This window comes from Oncorhynchus clarkii, chromosome 2 (assembly GCF_045791955.1).
Source record: "Oncorhynchus clarkii lewisi isolate Uvic-CL-2024 chromosome 2, UVic_Ocla_1.0, whole genome shotgun sequence".
In the NCBI taxonomy this organism is placed as follows: Eukaryota; Metazoa; Chordata; class Actinopteri; order Salmoniformes; family Salmonidae; genus Oncorhynchus; species Oncorhynchus clarkii.
In genome coordinates, this window is record NC_092148.1 from 15686669 (window position 1) to 15701591 (window position 14923).

At 41.6% G+C, this 14923-nt stretch overlaps 1 protein-coding gene across 4 annotated transcripts in view; it reads left to right on the top strand.

Annotated features, from left to right (window-relative positions):
• The first annotated feature begins 4172 nt into the window (after positions 1 to 4172).
• The window catches only part of LOC139422679 (transmembrane protein 145-like), a 31989-nt gene continuing 21238 nt past the window's right edge, over positions 4173 to 14923 (top strand). For all 4 annotated transcript variants that reach the window (XM_071173906.1, XM_071173881.1, XM_071173887.1 and 1 more), the window contains exon 1: positions 4173 to 4344. In XM_071173906.1, the coding sequence (XP_071030007.1) occupies positions 4240 to 4344 (105 nt within the window). In that variant the 5' untranslated portion in view covers positions 4173 to 4239. The remainder of the gene's footprint in view (positions 4345 to 14923) is intronic.

Below are 14923 nucleotides of genomic sequence, written 5' to 3' on the forward strand. Positions count from 1 at the left end.
CGCATTAACATCTGCTAACCATGTGTATGTGACAAATAAAATTGGATTTGATTTGATTTGATATCTTTAGTTTAATTTGACCGATTTTAGATTTTTTTTATTATGTTACTCAGATTGAAGCACCGGTTTTAACTGCATTACATCAAATTTAGTGTGCCAATTGTTTTTTATTTTGTGATGTAGGGAACATAACCCAAAATGAAGTTTAATTTTAAATGGTTTAAAACTGGACTAGTGTTTGAAAAATCTTTAGCAATAGGAGAGAGCTGCCTAATATACAGTGCCTTGCGAAAGTATTTGGCCCCCTTGAACTTTGCGACCTTTTGCCACATTTCAGGCTTCAAACATAAAGATATAAAACTGTATTTTTTTGTGAAGAATCAACAACAAGTGGGACACAATCATGAAGTGGCACGACATTTATTGGATATTTCAAACTTTTTTAACAAATCAAAAACTGAAAAATTGGGCGTGCAAAATTATTCAGCCCCTTTACTTTCAGTGCAGCAAACTCTCTCCAGAAGTTCAGTGAGGATCTCTGAATGATCCAATGTTGACCTAAATGACTAATGATGATAAATACAATCCACCTGTGTGTAATCAAGTCTCCGTATAAATGCACCTGCACTGTGATAGTCTCAGAGGTCCGTTAAAAGCGCAGAGAGCATCATTTAAGAACAAGGAACACACCAGGCAGGTCCGAGATACTGTTGTGAAGAAGTTTAAAGCCGGATTTGGATACAAAAATATTTCCCAAGCTTTAAACATCCCAAGGAGCACTGTGCAAGCGATAATATTGAAATGGAAGGAGTATCAGACCACTGCAAATCTACCAAGACCTGGCCGTCCCTCTAAACTTTCAGCTCATACAAGGAGAAGACTGATCAGAGATGCAGCCAAGAGGCCCATGATCACTCTGGATGAACTGCAGAGATCTACAGCTGAGGTGGGAGACTCTGTCCATAGGACAACAATCAGTCGTATATTGCACAAATCTGGCCTTTATGGAAGAGTGGCAAGAAAGCCATTTCTTAAAGATATCCATAAAAAGTGTTGTTTAAAGTTTGCCACAAGCCACCTGGGAGACACACCAAACATGTGGAAGAAGGTGCTCTGGTCAGATGAAACCAAAATTGAACATTTTGACAACAATGCAAAACGTTATGTTTGGCGTAAAAGCAACACAGCTCATCACCCTGAACACACCATCCCCACTGTCAAACATGGTGGTGGCAGCATCATGGTTTGGGCCTGCTTTTCTTCAGCAGGGACAGGGAAGATGGTTAAAATTGATGGGAAGATGGATGGAGCCAAATACAGGACCATTCTGGAAGAAAACCTGATGGAGTCTGCAAAAGACCTGAGCCTGGGACGGAGATTTGTCTTCCAACAAGACAATGATCCAAAACATAAAGCAAAATCTACAATGGAATGGTTCAAAAATAAACATATCCAGGTGTTAGAATGGCCAAGTCAAAGTCCAGACCTGAATCCAATCGAGAATCTGTGGAAAGAACTGAAAACTGCTGTTCACAAATGCTCTCCATCCAACCTCACTGAGCTCGAGCTGTTTTGCAAGGAGGAATGGGAAAAAATTTCAGTCTCTCGATGTGCAAAACTGATAGAGACATACCCCAAGCGACTTACAGCTGTAATCGCAGCAAAAGGTGGCGCTACAAAGTATTAACTTAAGGGGGCTGAATAATTTTGCACGCCCAATTTTTCAGTTTTTGATTTGTTAAAAAAGTTTGAAATATCCAATAAATGTCGTTCCACTTCATGATTGTGTCCCACTTGTTGTTGATTCTTCACAAAAAATACAGTTTTATATATTTATGTTTGAAGCCTGAAATGTGGCAAAAGGTCGCAAAGTTCAAGGGGGCCGAATACTTTCGCAAGGCACTAACTGAATAATGATCTTTGTATAATTAACTCATTAATAAGTAGGCATTCGTTAGTGGGCAGTGTCTGTCTGGACTAAGGCAGACCGTTTATTTGTGGGCTATTATTGAATTGAATGTATTTTGGGTAACAGACATATACAACAAAATGTACAATATGGACCCAGAGGAATTCACTTGAAAGTATTAATTAAAATGCTTGTTTCCAAAGTGGTCCTCGATGGTAAAAAGAATAACACATACCCTACCAGTCAAAAGTTTTAGAACATCTACTCATTCAAGGATTTTTCTTTATTTTTACTATTTTCTACATTGAAGAATAATAGTGAAGACATCCGAACTATGAAATAACACACATGGAATCATGTAGTAACCAAAAAAGTGTTTAACAAATGAAAATATATTTTATATTTGAGATTCTTCAACTAGCTACCCTTTGCCTTGATGACATCTTTGCACACTTGCCATTCTCTCAACCAGCTTCACCTGGAATGCTTTTCCAATGGTATTGAATGAGTTCCCACATATGCTGAGTAGTTGGTTGATTTTCCTTCACTCTGCGGTCCAAATCATCCCAAACCATTTTAATTTTGTTGAGGTCGGGGGATTGTGGAGGCCAGGTCATCTGATGCAGCACTCCATCACTCTCCTTCTTGGTAAAATAGCCCTTACACAGCCTGAAGGTGTGTTGGGTCATTGTCCTGTTGAAAAACAAATGATAGTCCCACTAAGCGCAAACCAGATGGGATGGCGTATCGCTTCAGAATGCTGTCGTAGCCGTGCTGGTTAAGTGTGCCATGATTTCTAAATAAATCACAGACAGTGTCACCAGCAAAGCAACCCCACACCATAACCCCCCCTCCATGCTTTACGGTGGAAAATACACATATGCAGATCACCCGTTCACCCACACCTTGTCTCACAAAGACACTGCGGTTGGAACCAAAAACTCTCATTTGGAATCCAGACCAAAGGACACATTTCCACTGGTCTAATTAATGTCCATTGCTCGTGTTTCTTGGCCAAAGCAAGTATCTTCTTCTTACTGGTGTCCTTTAGTAGTGGTTTCTTTGCCGCAATTTGACCATGAAGGCCTGATTCACACAGTCTGAACAGTTGATGTTGAGATGTGTCTGTTACTTGAACTCTGTGAAGCATTTATTTGGGCTCCAATTTCTGAGGCTGGTAACTCTAATGAACTTATCCTCTACAGCAGAGGTAACTCTGGGTCTTCCATTTCTGTGGCGGTTCTCATGAGAGCCAGTTTCATCATAGCGCTTGATGGTTATTGCGACTGCACTTGAATAAACTTTAACATTTCTTGAAATTTTCCGTATTGATTGACCATGTCTTAAAGTAATGATGGACTGTTGTTTCTCTTTGCTTTTTTTTTGTAGCTGTTCTTGCCATATGAACTTAGCCTTATTTGGTAAAAGACCATCTTCTGTATACCACCCCTACCTTGTCACAACACAACTGATTGGCTCAAACCCATTAAGAAGGAAAGAAATTCCACAATTTCTTTGTTAATTGAAATGCATTCCAGGTGAATACCTCATGAAGCTGGTTGAGAGAATGCAAAGACCGTGCAAAGCTGTCATCAATGCAAAGGGTGGCTATTTGAAGAATCTCAAATATAAAATATATTGATTTATTTGACTTTTTTTTTTGGTTACTACATGATTCCATATGTGTTATTTCATAGTTTTGATGTCTTCACTATTATTATAGAATGTAGAAAATAGTAAAAAATAAAGAAAAACCCTTGAATGAGTTGGTGTTCTGAAACGTTTGACCGGTAGTGTGTAATGATTAAAGACAAGACAAAATGTCAAACAAACATAAATACATTCATTAAACTTTACATGCAAGTTTTATCTGAACTTGTGAAAATCATGTAGCCTATCCTTTGTGTGATGATTTGTGTAGTGATTTTAGAAGGTGTAACCTACTACAGTCTTGTTCAAGTCTATGGGTCTAGGCTAAAAGTGAAGAATAGGCTTATAATGTGAGTGAAAACCCCACCCATCGAAAATGTTTGATCAAATAGGTAACAAATTAATTTCACTGTGATTGATGTATGTCTCTTGAATGTGTCGCAATCTGAGAGCGAGAACGCGCATTCTGCCTCTGTTACAAGTGAGTGGGAAAGGAGTAGGTTGCGCGTATCCAAAGCGCGCTCACACCTGAATTATTGGGGCCACATGCATCGGCAAAAGACGAGAACGCGCGCCCTGTGTCTTCTCTGCTTCCCTCTCGGATACTGTCGTTTCCTGCATTCTAGTTGATTGGCAAGTGGGGCCGAGATGACCACTGAGTAGCGAAATACTGGTATAAGATGGAGGTTTGCGAGAGACTTTTGTGCCTGGCCGTGGTGTCCAGCGTTCTCTGCGTTGGCTCGGTTCTGGGGAAATACGTGAGAGGTATCGTCAATACCAAGGAGGTAAGGTGTTTGATACCTAATGTATCACTTGTGACAATGACACCATTATTAGACTCGTCCGCGCCTTCTCATGTAGCCTAAAGCCTTTCCGTGTTTATATTCTATTGTGAGTGTGACGCGCTCCGAAATTGCCTGATCATATTTATTCCAAACCAAGCAATTCCTCCAAGATGTTACAGGCTGTCCATACTGCCTTGTATTTGTGCGCATCTCTGTGTGTGTCAGAGCAAGCGTATTTATATTTCTATCTTCATCGTTCTGGCTCTGTGGCTCTCACCGAACGGTAGAAGCAAGCTGTGCATGTTTACGAGAATGTGACTTGCAAATCCATCTAGCATTTATTTTTCTTTGTGATAGCGCCAAGTGTTGGCGATATCCTACACTGTAACCAAAATAACTCGCATCCATCAGTCGCATATAATAACGGTAACCCCGCCGTTACAGGTGTACGTCAGTTGTCGCTCACGTCGCATATTGTTTATTATTTGTCCTCCAGCTCACATCAGCTGTGCTCCAACACTTAACACTAGCCTATCAATATAAAACCGTCTTCTGATATCAATCTATTATCAATATCAACGATAATATTATCTGATTTAATCTGTTTCCGCGTTTAGATGCTGTGCTCATATTGTTCCCATGTGCACCAGACAGATGTGCGCCAGCCGCGACTATCCCGTGCACTGAGCTCTCTCATAACTCTTCTCATCTCAGCTCTTTTAGTGTCCCACTTCTGCATAACAGTTTGATGATCAGGTGTGATATTTAACCCATGACATTCATGATTCATAAAGTAGGCTAACACCTGTCCTTCACAATATAATTAATTCCCCATTCCCTCTTCAGAAGGACCACAATGGAAATAAACTTTATTGTGTTATCCTTGATGATTTTCTTATTGTATGTGGAGGCGTCACGGGCTGGAGTGCCCTTATGTACGTGTATATATAAAAAATGGTCTAATAAAATCAATCAATATCATATGTAGAAACACTTAGGATACTTATCAGATCATGTAGCTTCCAATCAAGAGCTATTGAAAATTGACAAACTCTAATATAGTTAACTAGCTAAATACACTAGTGTTTGTATCAGACATGCTTATGAATAACATAAACCATATTAGATCCCCAGCTCATGCCAGACGTACTCTATACTCTCTTCTCTTACATGGTGTGTGTTAGTCTGAACCAGGGCTGTGTCTTCCCTCAAACACCATGTCACTGCTCTGAATGGACTGAAACAACACTCATCTGGATATGTTGATATAGTGTGTGTGTGTGTGTGTGTTGTCGTGGGACTGTTCAACACATCAGTCTTGTCTGTGGACTCCCACCCAAGGTCACACACACACACAGCCTCACTCCTCCACCTCAAAGTCACAGTAGAGTACAACATATAAAATCAGAAGGCAAGGTATGATCAGGTTCAGTGATGGTGGGGAGGATTATAGGTATGATCAGGTTCAGTGATGGTGGGGAGGATTATAGGTATGATCAGGTTCAGTGATGGTGGGGAGGATTATAGGTATGATCAGGTTCAGTGATGGTGGGGAGGATTATAGGTATGATCAGGTTCAGTGATGGTGGGGAGGATTATAGGTATGATCAGGTTCAGTGATGGTGGGGAGGATTATAGGTATGATCAGGTTCAGTGATGGTGGGGAGGATTATAGGTATGATCAGGTTCAGTGATGGTGGGGAGGATTATAGGTATGATCAGGTTCAGTGATGGTGGGGAGGATTATAGGTATGATCAGGTTCAGTGATGGTGGGGAGGATTATAGGTATGATCAGGTTCAGTGATGGTGGGGAGGATTATAGGTATGATCAGGTTCAGTGATGGTGGGGAGGATTATAGGTATGATCAGGTTCAGTGATGATGAGAAGGATTATAGGTTAGGTTAGGTTTTTGTGAGTTTATTTATGTTTGTGTGTGATTTCATGTGGCTGTGAGTATGTTGAGGCAAGTGAGTGTGTTTGTGTTGCACCGTTGTGTAACCTTACCAATGAATCATTGAGAGGTCCAGGGGTGACTGGACTATAGCTGATTGGTAATTAATTGTTAATGAGGCTTAGCAAGCAAACTGGGTTCTGGAGAGAGGGGGAGAGACAGAGAGGGAAAGAGGAAGGGAGGGACAGCGTGAGCGGGTAGAGACAGAGAGGGAAAGAGGAAGGGAGGGACAGCGTGAGCGGGTAGAGACGGAGAGGACGGGACAGGGAGAGAGAGGGAAAGAGGAAGGGAGAGCGAGAAATTGAGGAAAGAAGGGACAGACAGAGGGCCGAGAGAGAGGGAGTAGTAGTGACCGCTGTAGTGACCGGATACTGCATCGAGGCCTAGCACTTGATTAATGGGCTGTCTAACCACACACACCCTCTGACACCCTCTTTCACTCACACACACACTCACTCACTCACTCACTCACTCACATACATACACACACTGGCTCAATGTCTCTGCATCAGAATGCAGTGGCTGTGGGGTAATGAGAGGACTAAGGAGGATTAAGGTTGACACCCCATCCACTGTTCCACTGCTCCTGTTTCCCTACTACTCTCCATTGAGACCGACTGGGCCTAGGGCAGGACTACAGGTGCCCTCTGGGCTAGGCTTACACTGAGCTGCATGGACTGGGGCTAGCTTGGACTGGCCTGCTCAGAAACACTGCTGTTAGACTAGGTTCTATTTCCTTACTGTTCCTTAAGCGCATGCCCCGCCCACCTGAGGATCTTTTTTCAGCCATATATTTCCTGTTTGAGGAGTGCAAAATCCACTTGTCACTAAAATCTTGCTGCAGTGATTGCTTTAATTTGGCTCCTGCGACTCGCTCGTTAACTTGACTCATTAACGTTATGACCGAGGAAATGACGCCTCTAGCACTGAGATGCAGTGCCTTAGACCACTGCTCCACTCGGGAGCCGAAGTGACAATAGTGGTAGGTGGATCGTTTGTCCAGATCTGTAATAGGCAAAACAGTGGTCACCAAACTCTTGAGTCGAGATCACTGAGTCAAAATGCAAGCCGAGAACTACAGTTCAATTTGTTTTTTTTTACGCTACTTAAAAAATGTAAGCCTATTAAAACAATAGTGTAATTATAGTGTAATTTGTGTAATTAATAGTGTAATTTTAATAGTGTAATTTGAGATTTGAGAAGTAGGCTTCTCGGGATGTTTTTGAAAATTATATTTTAACATTTGAACATTTGAAGGCTGGCTATATGATCACATCGGTAATACAATCAGTTGTTGTATTACTTGTGAGGCACAGCTGAGTGAGAATATGTAACCGGCTCTGTACCGGTACTTTTCTGCATTGGGTTCTGGTGAGGTGTAGGTGGAAGACAAGGCTCTGGACACAATTCTGACAGTTGTCTCTCTCTTTTAATGACTGCATGGAATGGATACAAATACAAGCCGAAAGTTAATGCTGCCGTCTGGACTCCCATACAAGTACATTTGCCTCTCCTCATCACGCGCTGAGCAAACTCAGGAGTAAAAGCATCAACAAAAAAATACATTGTACAAAATGTACATGTTCATATTTTCAAAAGACTCATTCGTTTTATAAATGTTGTACACCAATAATCTGCTAATAAGTGCACAATATTTCTTAGCGTGCCTCATACCTGAGGCATACTAATGAAGTAACAACGCCATTTTTTAAATGACTGGACAGGTAACAAAAATAAACAACAGCTAACTAGGCACATTAAACATGAAATACAAAATCGTCACATTTCTCAACATACCTGCATGGAATGGGTACAATTACAAGCAAAAGTTAATGCTGCCGTCTGGACTCACATACAAGTATATTTGCCTGATAAAAGACAGAATGTCCGTAAGAAAATCATCAGAAAACTCATGCTGTCGGTACCTGAAAGAGACCCTCTCCCACAACTGAGCTAACAGTAGCTGGGCTAGCCTTGTAAAGTTGCACTCAAACATTATTCCCATTCCCATTAATATATATTCCTATGAACAGTAATGCAACACTAAATCAGTGACGATATAACTTTGGCTTGTCTTTTCATGTGCATTTGTGAACATGTGCATTGAAAAGACCGGAGCATACATAAACCCTCCTCATCACGCTCCGAGCAAATTGAGGAGTAAAAAAACATGGCTCCCGTTGATGACATCACATAATTAACACAATTTAGAAAATAAATACAGGTAAACCTAAAACAGTTTTCCTCACCTCAAGTTCTACTGTCGGTGTCAGTGTCGGTGCGCACTCCCTTAATATCATAGGCCTGCAGTATAATATGCTAAGAGCCACATCAAACTTTCACACAAATTTCTAAACTTTTATTAGGGTAACATCAAAAGTAAGTACATTTTTATAGGGAAAATACGAGAAGGATATTATATTGTGGCAAACAAAAAAAGGGCTCAGAATTTAATAAAACACTTACGAACTGGTTTGAACCTTCATGGATTTTAAAACATTTTATTGGCCAAAAGCCGGCAATTACCAGCTAACCGAAACATATATTCCAGGCAGGCCCAGTGATTCATAAAATCTTAACGCTTTCTCTGCCTCCTCTCCAAACCGAGCGGCTATTCCTCGCTCACCTAGAACCTAAAGCTTCAATACAGACGTTGAATTGACGTGGGTACTGTGTGTGTGTGTATGTATGTATGTGTGTGTGTGTGTGTGTATATATATATATATGTGTGTGTATATATATAAAATGTTTTACTGGCAAATAAAATCAATCAATCCAATCAAGAGACATCTGTTGCAAAACACAAATAAGTTTGATTGTCAAGCCAAACTTTCGGTACTGGGTAAGCCTACAAGGTAAGGAGGAATGCATTTTCTGTTTGTCGAGATTGACAATCTACAGTTGAAGTCAGAAGTTTACATACACTTAGGTTGGAGTCGTTAAAACTCTTTTTTTCAACCACTCCACAAATTCTTGTTAACAAACTATAGTTTTGGCAAGTCGGTTAGGACATCTACGTTGTGCATGACAAGTCATTTTTCCAACAATTGTTTACAGACAGATTATTTCACTTATAATTCACTGTATCACAATTCCAGTGGGTCAGAAGTTTACATACACTAAGTTGACTGTGCCATTAAACAGCTTGGAAAATTCCAGGAAATTATGTCATGGCTTTAGAAGCTTTAGAAGCTTGTACCTGTGGATTTACTTCAAGGCCTACCTTCAAACTCGGTGCCTCTTTACTTGACATCATGGGAAAATCTAAATAAATCAGCCAAGACCTCCACAAGTCTGGTTCATCCTTGGGAGCAATTTCCAAACTCCTGAAGGTACCATGTTCATCTGTACAAACAATAGTATGCAAGTATAAACACCATGGGACCACGTAGCCGTCATACCTCTTAGAAACGAGACGCCTTCTGTCTCCTAGATGAACATGCTTTGGTGCGAAAAGTGCAAATCAGTCCCATAATAACAGCAAAGGACCTTGTGAAGATGCTGGAGGAAACAGGTACAAAAATATCTATATCCACAGTAAAACAAGTCTTATATTGACATAACCTGAAAGGCCGTGCAGCAAGGAAGAAGCCACTGCTCCAAAACCACCATAATAAGCCAGACTACGGTTTGGAACTGCACATGGGGACAAAGATCTACTTTACTACTTTTTAGAGAAATGTTCTCTGGTCTGATGAAACAAAAATAGAACTGTTTGGCCATAATAACCATCGTTATGTTTGGAGGAAAAAGGGGGAGGCTTGCAAGCCGAAGAACACCATCCCAATCGTGAAGCACGGGGGTGGCAGCATCATGTTGTGGGGGTGCTTTGCTGCAGGAGGTGACTGGTGCACTTCAAAAAATAGATGGCATCATGAGGCAGGACAATTATGTGGATATATTGAAGCAACATCTCAAGACATCAGTCAGGAAGTTAAAGCTTGGTTCCAGATGGGTCTTCCAAATGGACAATGACCCCAAGCATACTTCCAAAGTTGTCCTTAAGCCAATTTACCACAACAAAGTCAAGGTATTGGAGTGGCCATCACAAATCCCTGACCTCAACCCTAGTGAAAAATTTGTGGGCAGAACTGAAAAATCGTGTGCTAGCAAGGAGGCCTACAAACCTGACTCAGTTACAATAGCTTTGTCAGGAGGAATGGGCCAAAATTCACCCAACTTGTGAGAAGCTTGTGGAAGGCTACCTGAAACGTTTGACCCAAGTTAAACAATTTTAAAGGCAATGCTACCAAATACTAATTGAGTGTATGTAAACTTGTGACCCACTGGGAATGTGATGAAAGAAATAAAAGCTGAAATATATTATTCTCTCTACTAATATTCTGACATTTCACATTCTTAAAATAAAGTGGTGATCATAAGACAGGGAATTTTTACTAGGATTAAATTGTGAAAAACAGAGTTTAATGGTATTTGGCTAAGGTGTATGTAAACTTCTGACTTCAACTGTATATATTGTGGTATTGAAAACGCAAACCATGATATTGAAGTGCCCGACGTCAGTATACTTTATTTATTGGTTGTTTGGTGCATTGGCACAGAAACCTGTTGGTGGAAAATTAATTGCATATATTTTATAGTATTATAAATATGGCATTAAAATGTTGAAAATCTGATTTTCCCCATAGCTGATCATTGTCTGCAGCCAGCTCTGATCGTAGTGTAATGAAACAGCCAGGGAGAGTGAGATCGTCTGTGGTGGTCAGCGAACCCTCAACCTTCTGGCCCATAGCCCTGCCTGGCTTCGACTGTGCCACAAAGAATGGTGAAGTGGCAAAGTCTTTATCCACGTTTATAAACACAGGGTCGTTACAGTTATTGTTATTTGTGGGCATAAACATTATTTAGAGTAATTTTTTTTTTGGGGGGGGGGGTGCAGTTTATTTTACAGTACAAGGAAGGGGCATGAAAATATTTGTATCATTGGGGAGGGGGGTGCATTTATTTTTACACCATGTGTTGGACTTTTGAATCTGAGGGTATCCTCTATTAGCATTGTTTTTTAGTTAAGCAACGTGACAATAGACAGCACAGCAATAGACAGCACAGGTGACTGCAGGTAGGGTAGACAGAGCAGGTGACTGCAGGTAGGGTAGACAGCACAGGTGACTGCAGGTAGGGTAGACAGAGCAGGTGAGTGCAGTTAGGGTAGACAGAGCAGGTGACTGCAGGTAGGGTAGACAGAGCAGGTGACTGCAGGTAGGGTAGACAGTGCAGGTGACTGCAGGTAGGGTAGACAGCACAGGTGACTGCAGGTAGGGTAGACAGAGCAGGTGACTGCAGGTAGGGTAGACAGAGCAGGTGACTGCAGGTAGGGTAGACAAAGCAGGTGACTGCAGGTAGGGTAGACAGCACAGGTGACTGCAGGTAGGGTAGACAGCACAGGTGACTGCAGGTAGGGTAGACAGAGCAGGTGACTGCAGGTAGGGTAGACAGAGCAGGTGACTGCAGGTAGGGTAGACAGCGCAGGTGACTGCAGGTAGGGTAGACAGCACAGGTGATTGCAGGTAGGGTAGACAGAGCAGGTGACTGCAGGTAGGGTAGACAGAGCAGGTGACTGCAGGTAGGGTAGACAAAGCAGGTGACTGCAGGTAGGGTAGACAGCACAGGTGACTGCAGGTAGGGTAGACAGCACAGGTGACTGCAGGTAGGGTAGACAGAGCAGGTGACTGCAGGTAGGGTAGACAGAGCAGGTGACTGCAGGTAGGGTAGACAGAGCAAGTTTTTGGTGGTTGCAGCCCTGTTACTCTCCTTATGTTAATTTATTAATAGATGCAAATATACATGGTGTATTTATGCAAATATGTCACATATAATTGTCTTCAATTAAACACAAAATATATATACAAAATATCTGATACAGTAAGAAAATGTCTATATAGCTGAATTCCCACCAAAATGCCAGAACTCCATTCATGATGTGCTAAAGTTCAATATCTGATGGATTATAAAGATTTAAAAAGTTTGGTGTATCTTCATCCATTGTTCAACTGTTGCATTTAAGGGGAATATAATTTCTTTTGACCTTTTAACAATTTTGATGACCATTTCTACCTTATTGGGTAAGAACAGGGTAAGACAGAACTCAGAAACACTGTTGTTGGACTCTATTTCCTTACTGAGTATGACCAGGGTAAGACAGGACTGCATGGCTGGAAGTGATCAGCAACTGAAAACATCAGGCCCCAAACAGCCCAGCCAAATCGAAGAAGAGGTCATCGATACAGAAAGACGGCTAGAGCGAGCGAGATGGTCAATACAAATGGAAAGACGTTAAGGAATGGTCTAAAATTAGATTATTTTGTCCGTGCAACACAGAAACACAGATTCATTTACGGGGTTGTGTGTATGTGTGTGTGTGTGTGTGTGTGAAAGAGAGGAGGAAGTAGAAAGGAGTGTGTGTATTTCTGAGTGAGTGCAGTGACTTTCATGGTTTCTATGGCAGCTGCAAACTCAGGCAGCATGTGGCAGTTGCTATGACAATAATGGAGGAATGGTGGTTTGGTGTGTTTGTGTCTGAGCCTAACAAGGGGGTCTTTCACAGTCCTTGGGCAGTCATATGATATACCCCAGGTCTCCAGCCCCACCACCTCTCCTCCTTTGTGACTGCTCTGTAGTCATGGATACACCTTTAGCCTAGGACAATAAAATACATTGAAGTGCAGTATGTAGTACTGTATGCTTCAGCAGGTCTGGAAGTTAGACCTCTTGATATACAGTACCAGTCAAAAGTTTGGACACATCTACTCATTCAAGGGGATTCTTTATTTTTTACGATTTTCTACATTGCAGATTAGTAGTGAAGACATCAAAACTATGAAATAACACAAAATATATTTTATATTTGAGATTCTTCAAAGTAGCCACTCTTTGCCTTGAGGACAGCTTTTTCACACTCTTGGCATTCTTTCAACCAGCTTCATGAGGTAGTCACATGGAATGCATTTCAATTAACAGGTGTGCCTTGTTAAAAGTTCATTGGCGGAATTTCTTTCATTCGTAATGCTTTTGAGCCAATCAGTTGTGTTGTGACAAGGTAGGGGTGGTATACAGAAGATAGCCCTATTTGGTAAAAGACCAAGTCAATATTATGGTTGAATTGCTGCAAAGAAACCACTACTAAAGGACACTAATAATAATAAGAGACTTACTTGGGCTAAGAGAAACACGAGCAATGGACTTTAGACTGGTGGAAATCTGTCCTTTGGTCTGATGAGTCCAAATTTGAGATGTTTGGTTCCAACCACCGTGACTTTGTGAGACGCAAAGTAGGTGAACGGATAATCTCCGTATGTGTGGTTCCCACCGTGAAGCATGGAGGAGGAGGTGTGATGGTGTGGGGGTGCTTTGTTGGTGACACTGTCAGTGATTTATTTATAATTCAAGGCACACTTAACCATCATGACTACCATAGCATTCTGCAGCGATACGCCATCCCATCTGGTTTGCCCTTAGTGGGACTATTATTTGTTTTTCAACAGGACAAGGGCTAATTGACCAAGAAGGAGAGTGATGGAGTGGCACATCAGATGACCTGGCCTCCATAATCGCGCCCTCAACCCAATTGAGATGGTTTGGGATGAGTAACAAGTGCTCAGCATACAGTGGGGCAAAAAAGTATTTAGTCAGCCACCAATTGTGCAAGTTCTGCCACTTAAAAAGATGAGAGAGGCCTGTAATTTTCATCATAGGTACACTTCAACTATGACAGGCAAAATGAGAAAAAACAATCCAGAAAATCACATTGTAGGATTTTTAATGAATTTATTTGCAAATTATGGTGGAAAATAAGTAGTTGGTCACCTACAAACAGGCAAGATTTCTGGCTCTCACAGACCTGTAACTTCTTCTTTAAGAGGCTCCTCTGTCCTTCACTCGTTACCTGTATTAATGGCACCTGTTTGAACTTGTTATCAGTATAAAAGACACCAGGCCACAACCTCAAACAGTCACACTCCAAACTCCACTATGGCCAAGACCAAAGAGCTGTAGAAGGATACCAGAAGCAGAATTGTAGACCTGCACCAGGCTGGGAAGAGTGAATCTGCAATAGGTAAGCAGCTTGGTTTGAAGAAATCAACTGTGGGAGCAATTATTAGGAAATGGAAGACATACAAGACCACTGATAATCTCCCTCGATCTGGGGCTTGACGCAAGATCTCACCCCGTGGGGTCAAAATGGTCACAAGAACGGTGATCAAAAATCTCAGAACCACACGGGGGGACCTAGTGAATGACCTGCAGAGAGCTGGGACCAAAGTAACAAAGCCTACCATCAGTAACACACTAGGGACTCAAATCTGCCAGGGACTCAAATCCTGCAGTTCCAGACGTGTCCCCCTGCTTAAGCCAGTACATGTCCAGGCCCGTCTGAAGTTTGCTAGAGAGCATTTGGATGATCCAGAAGAAGATTGGGAGAATGTCAGATGAAACCAAAATATAACTTTTTGGTAAAAACTCAACTCGTCGTGTTTGGAGGACAAAGAATGCTGAGTTGTATCCAAAGAACACCATACCTACTGTGAAGCATGGGGGTAGAAACATCCTGCTTTGGGGCTGTTTTTCTGCAAAGTGACCAGGACGACTGATCCGTGTAAAGGAAAGA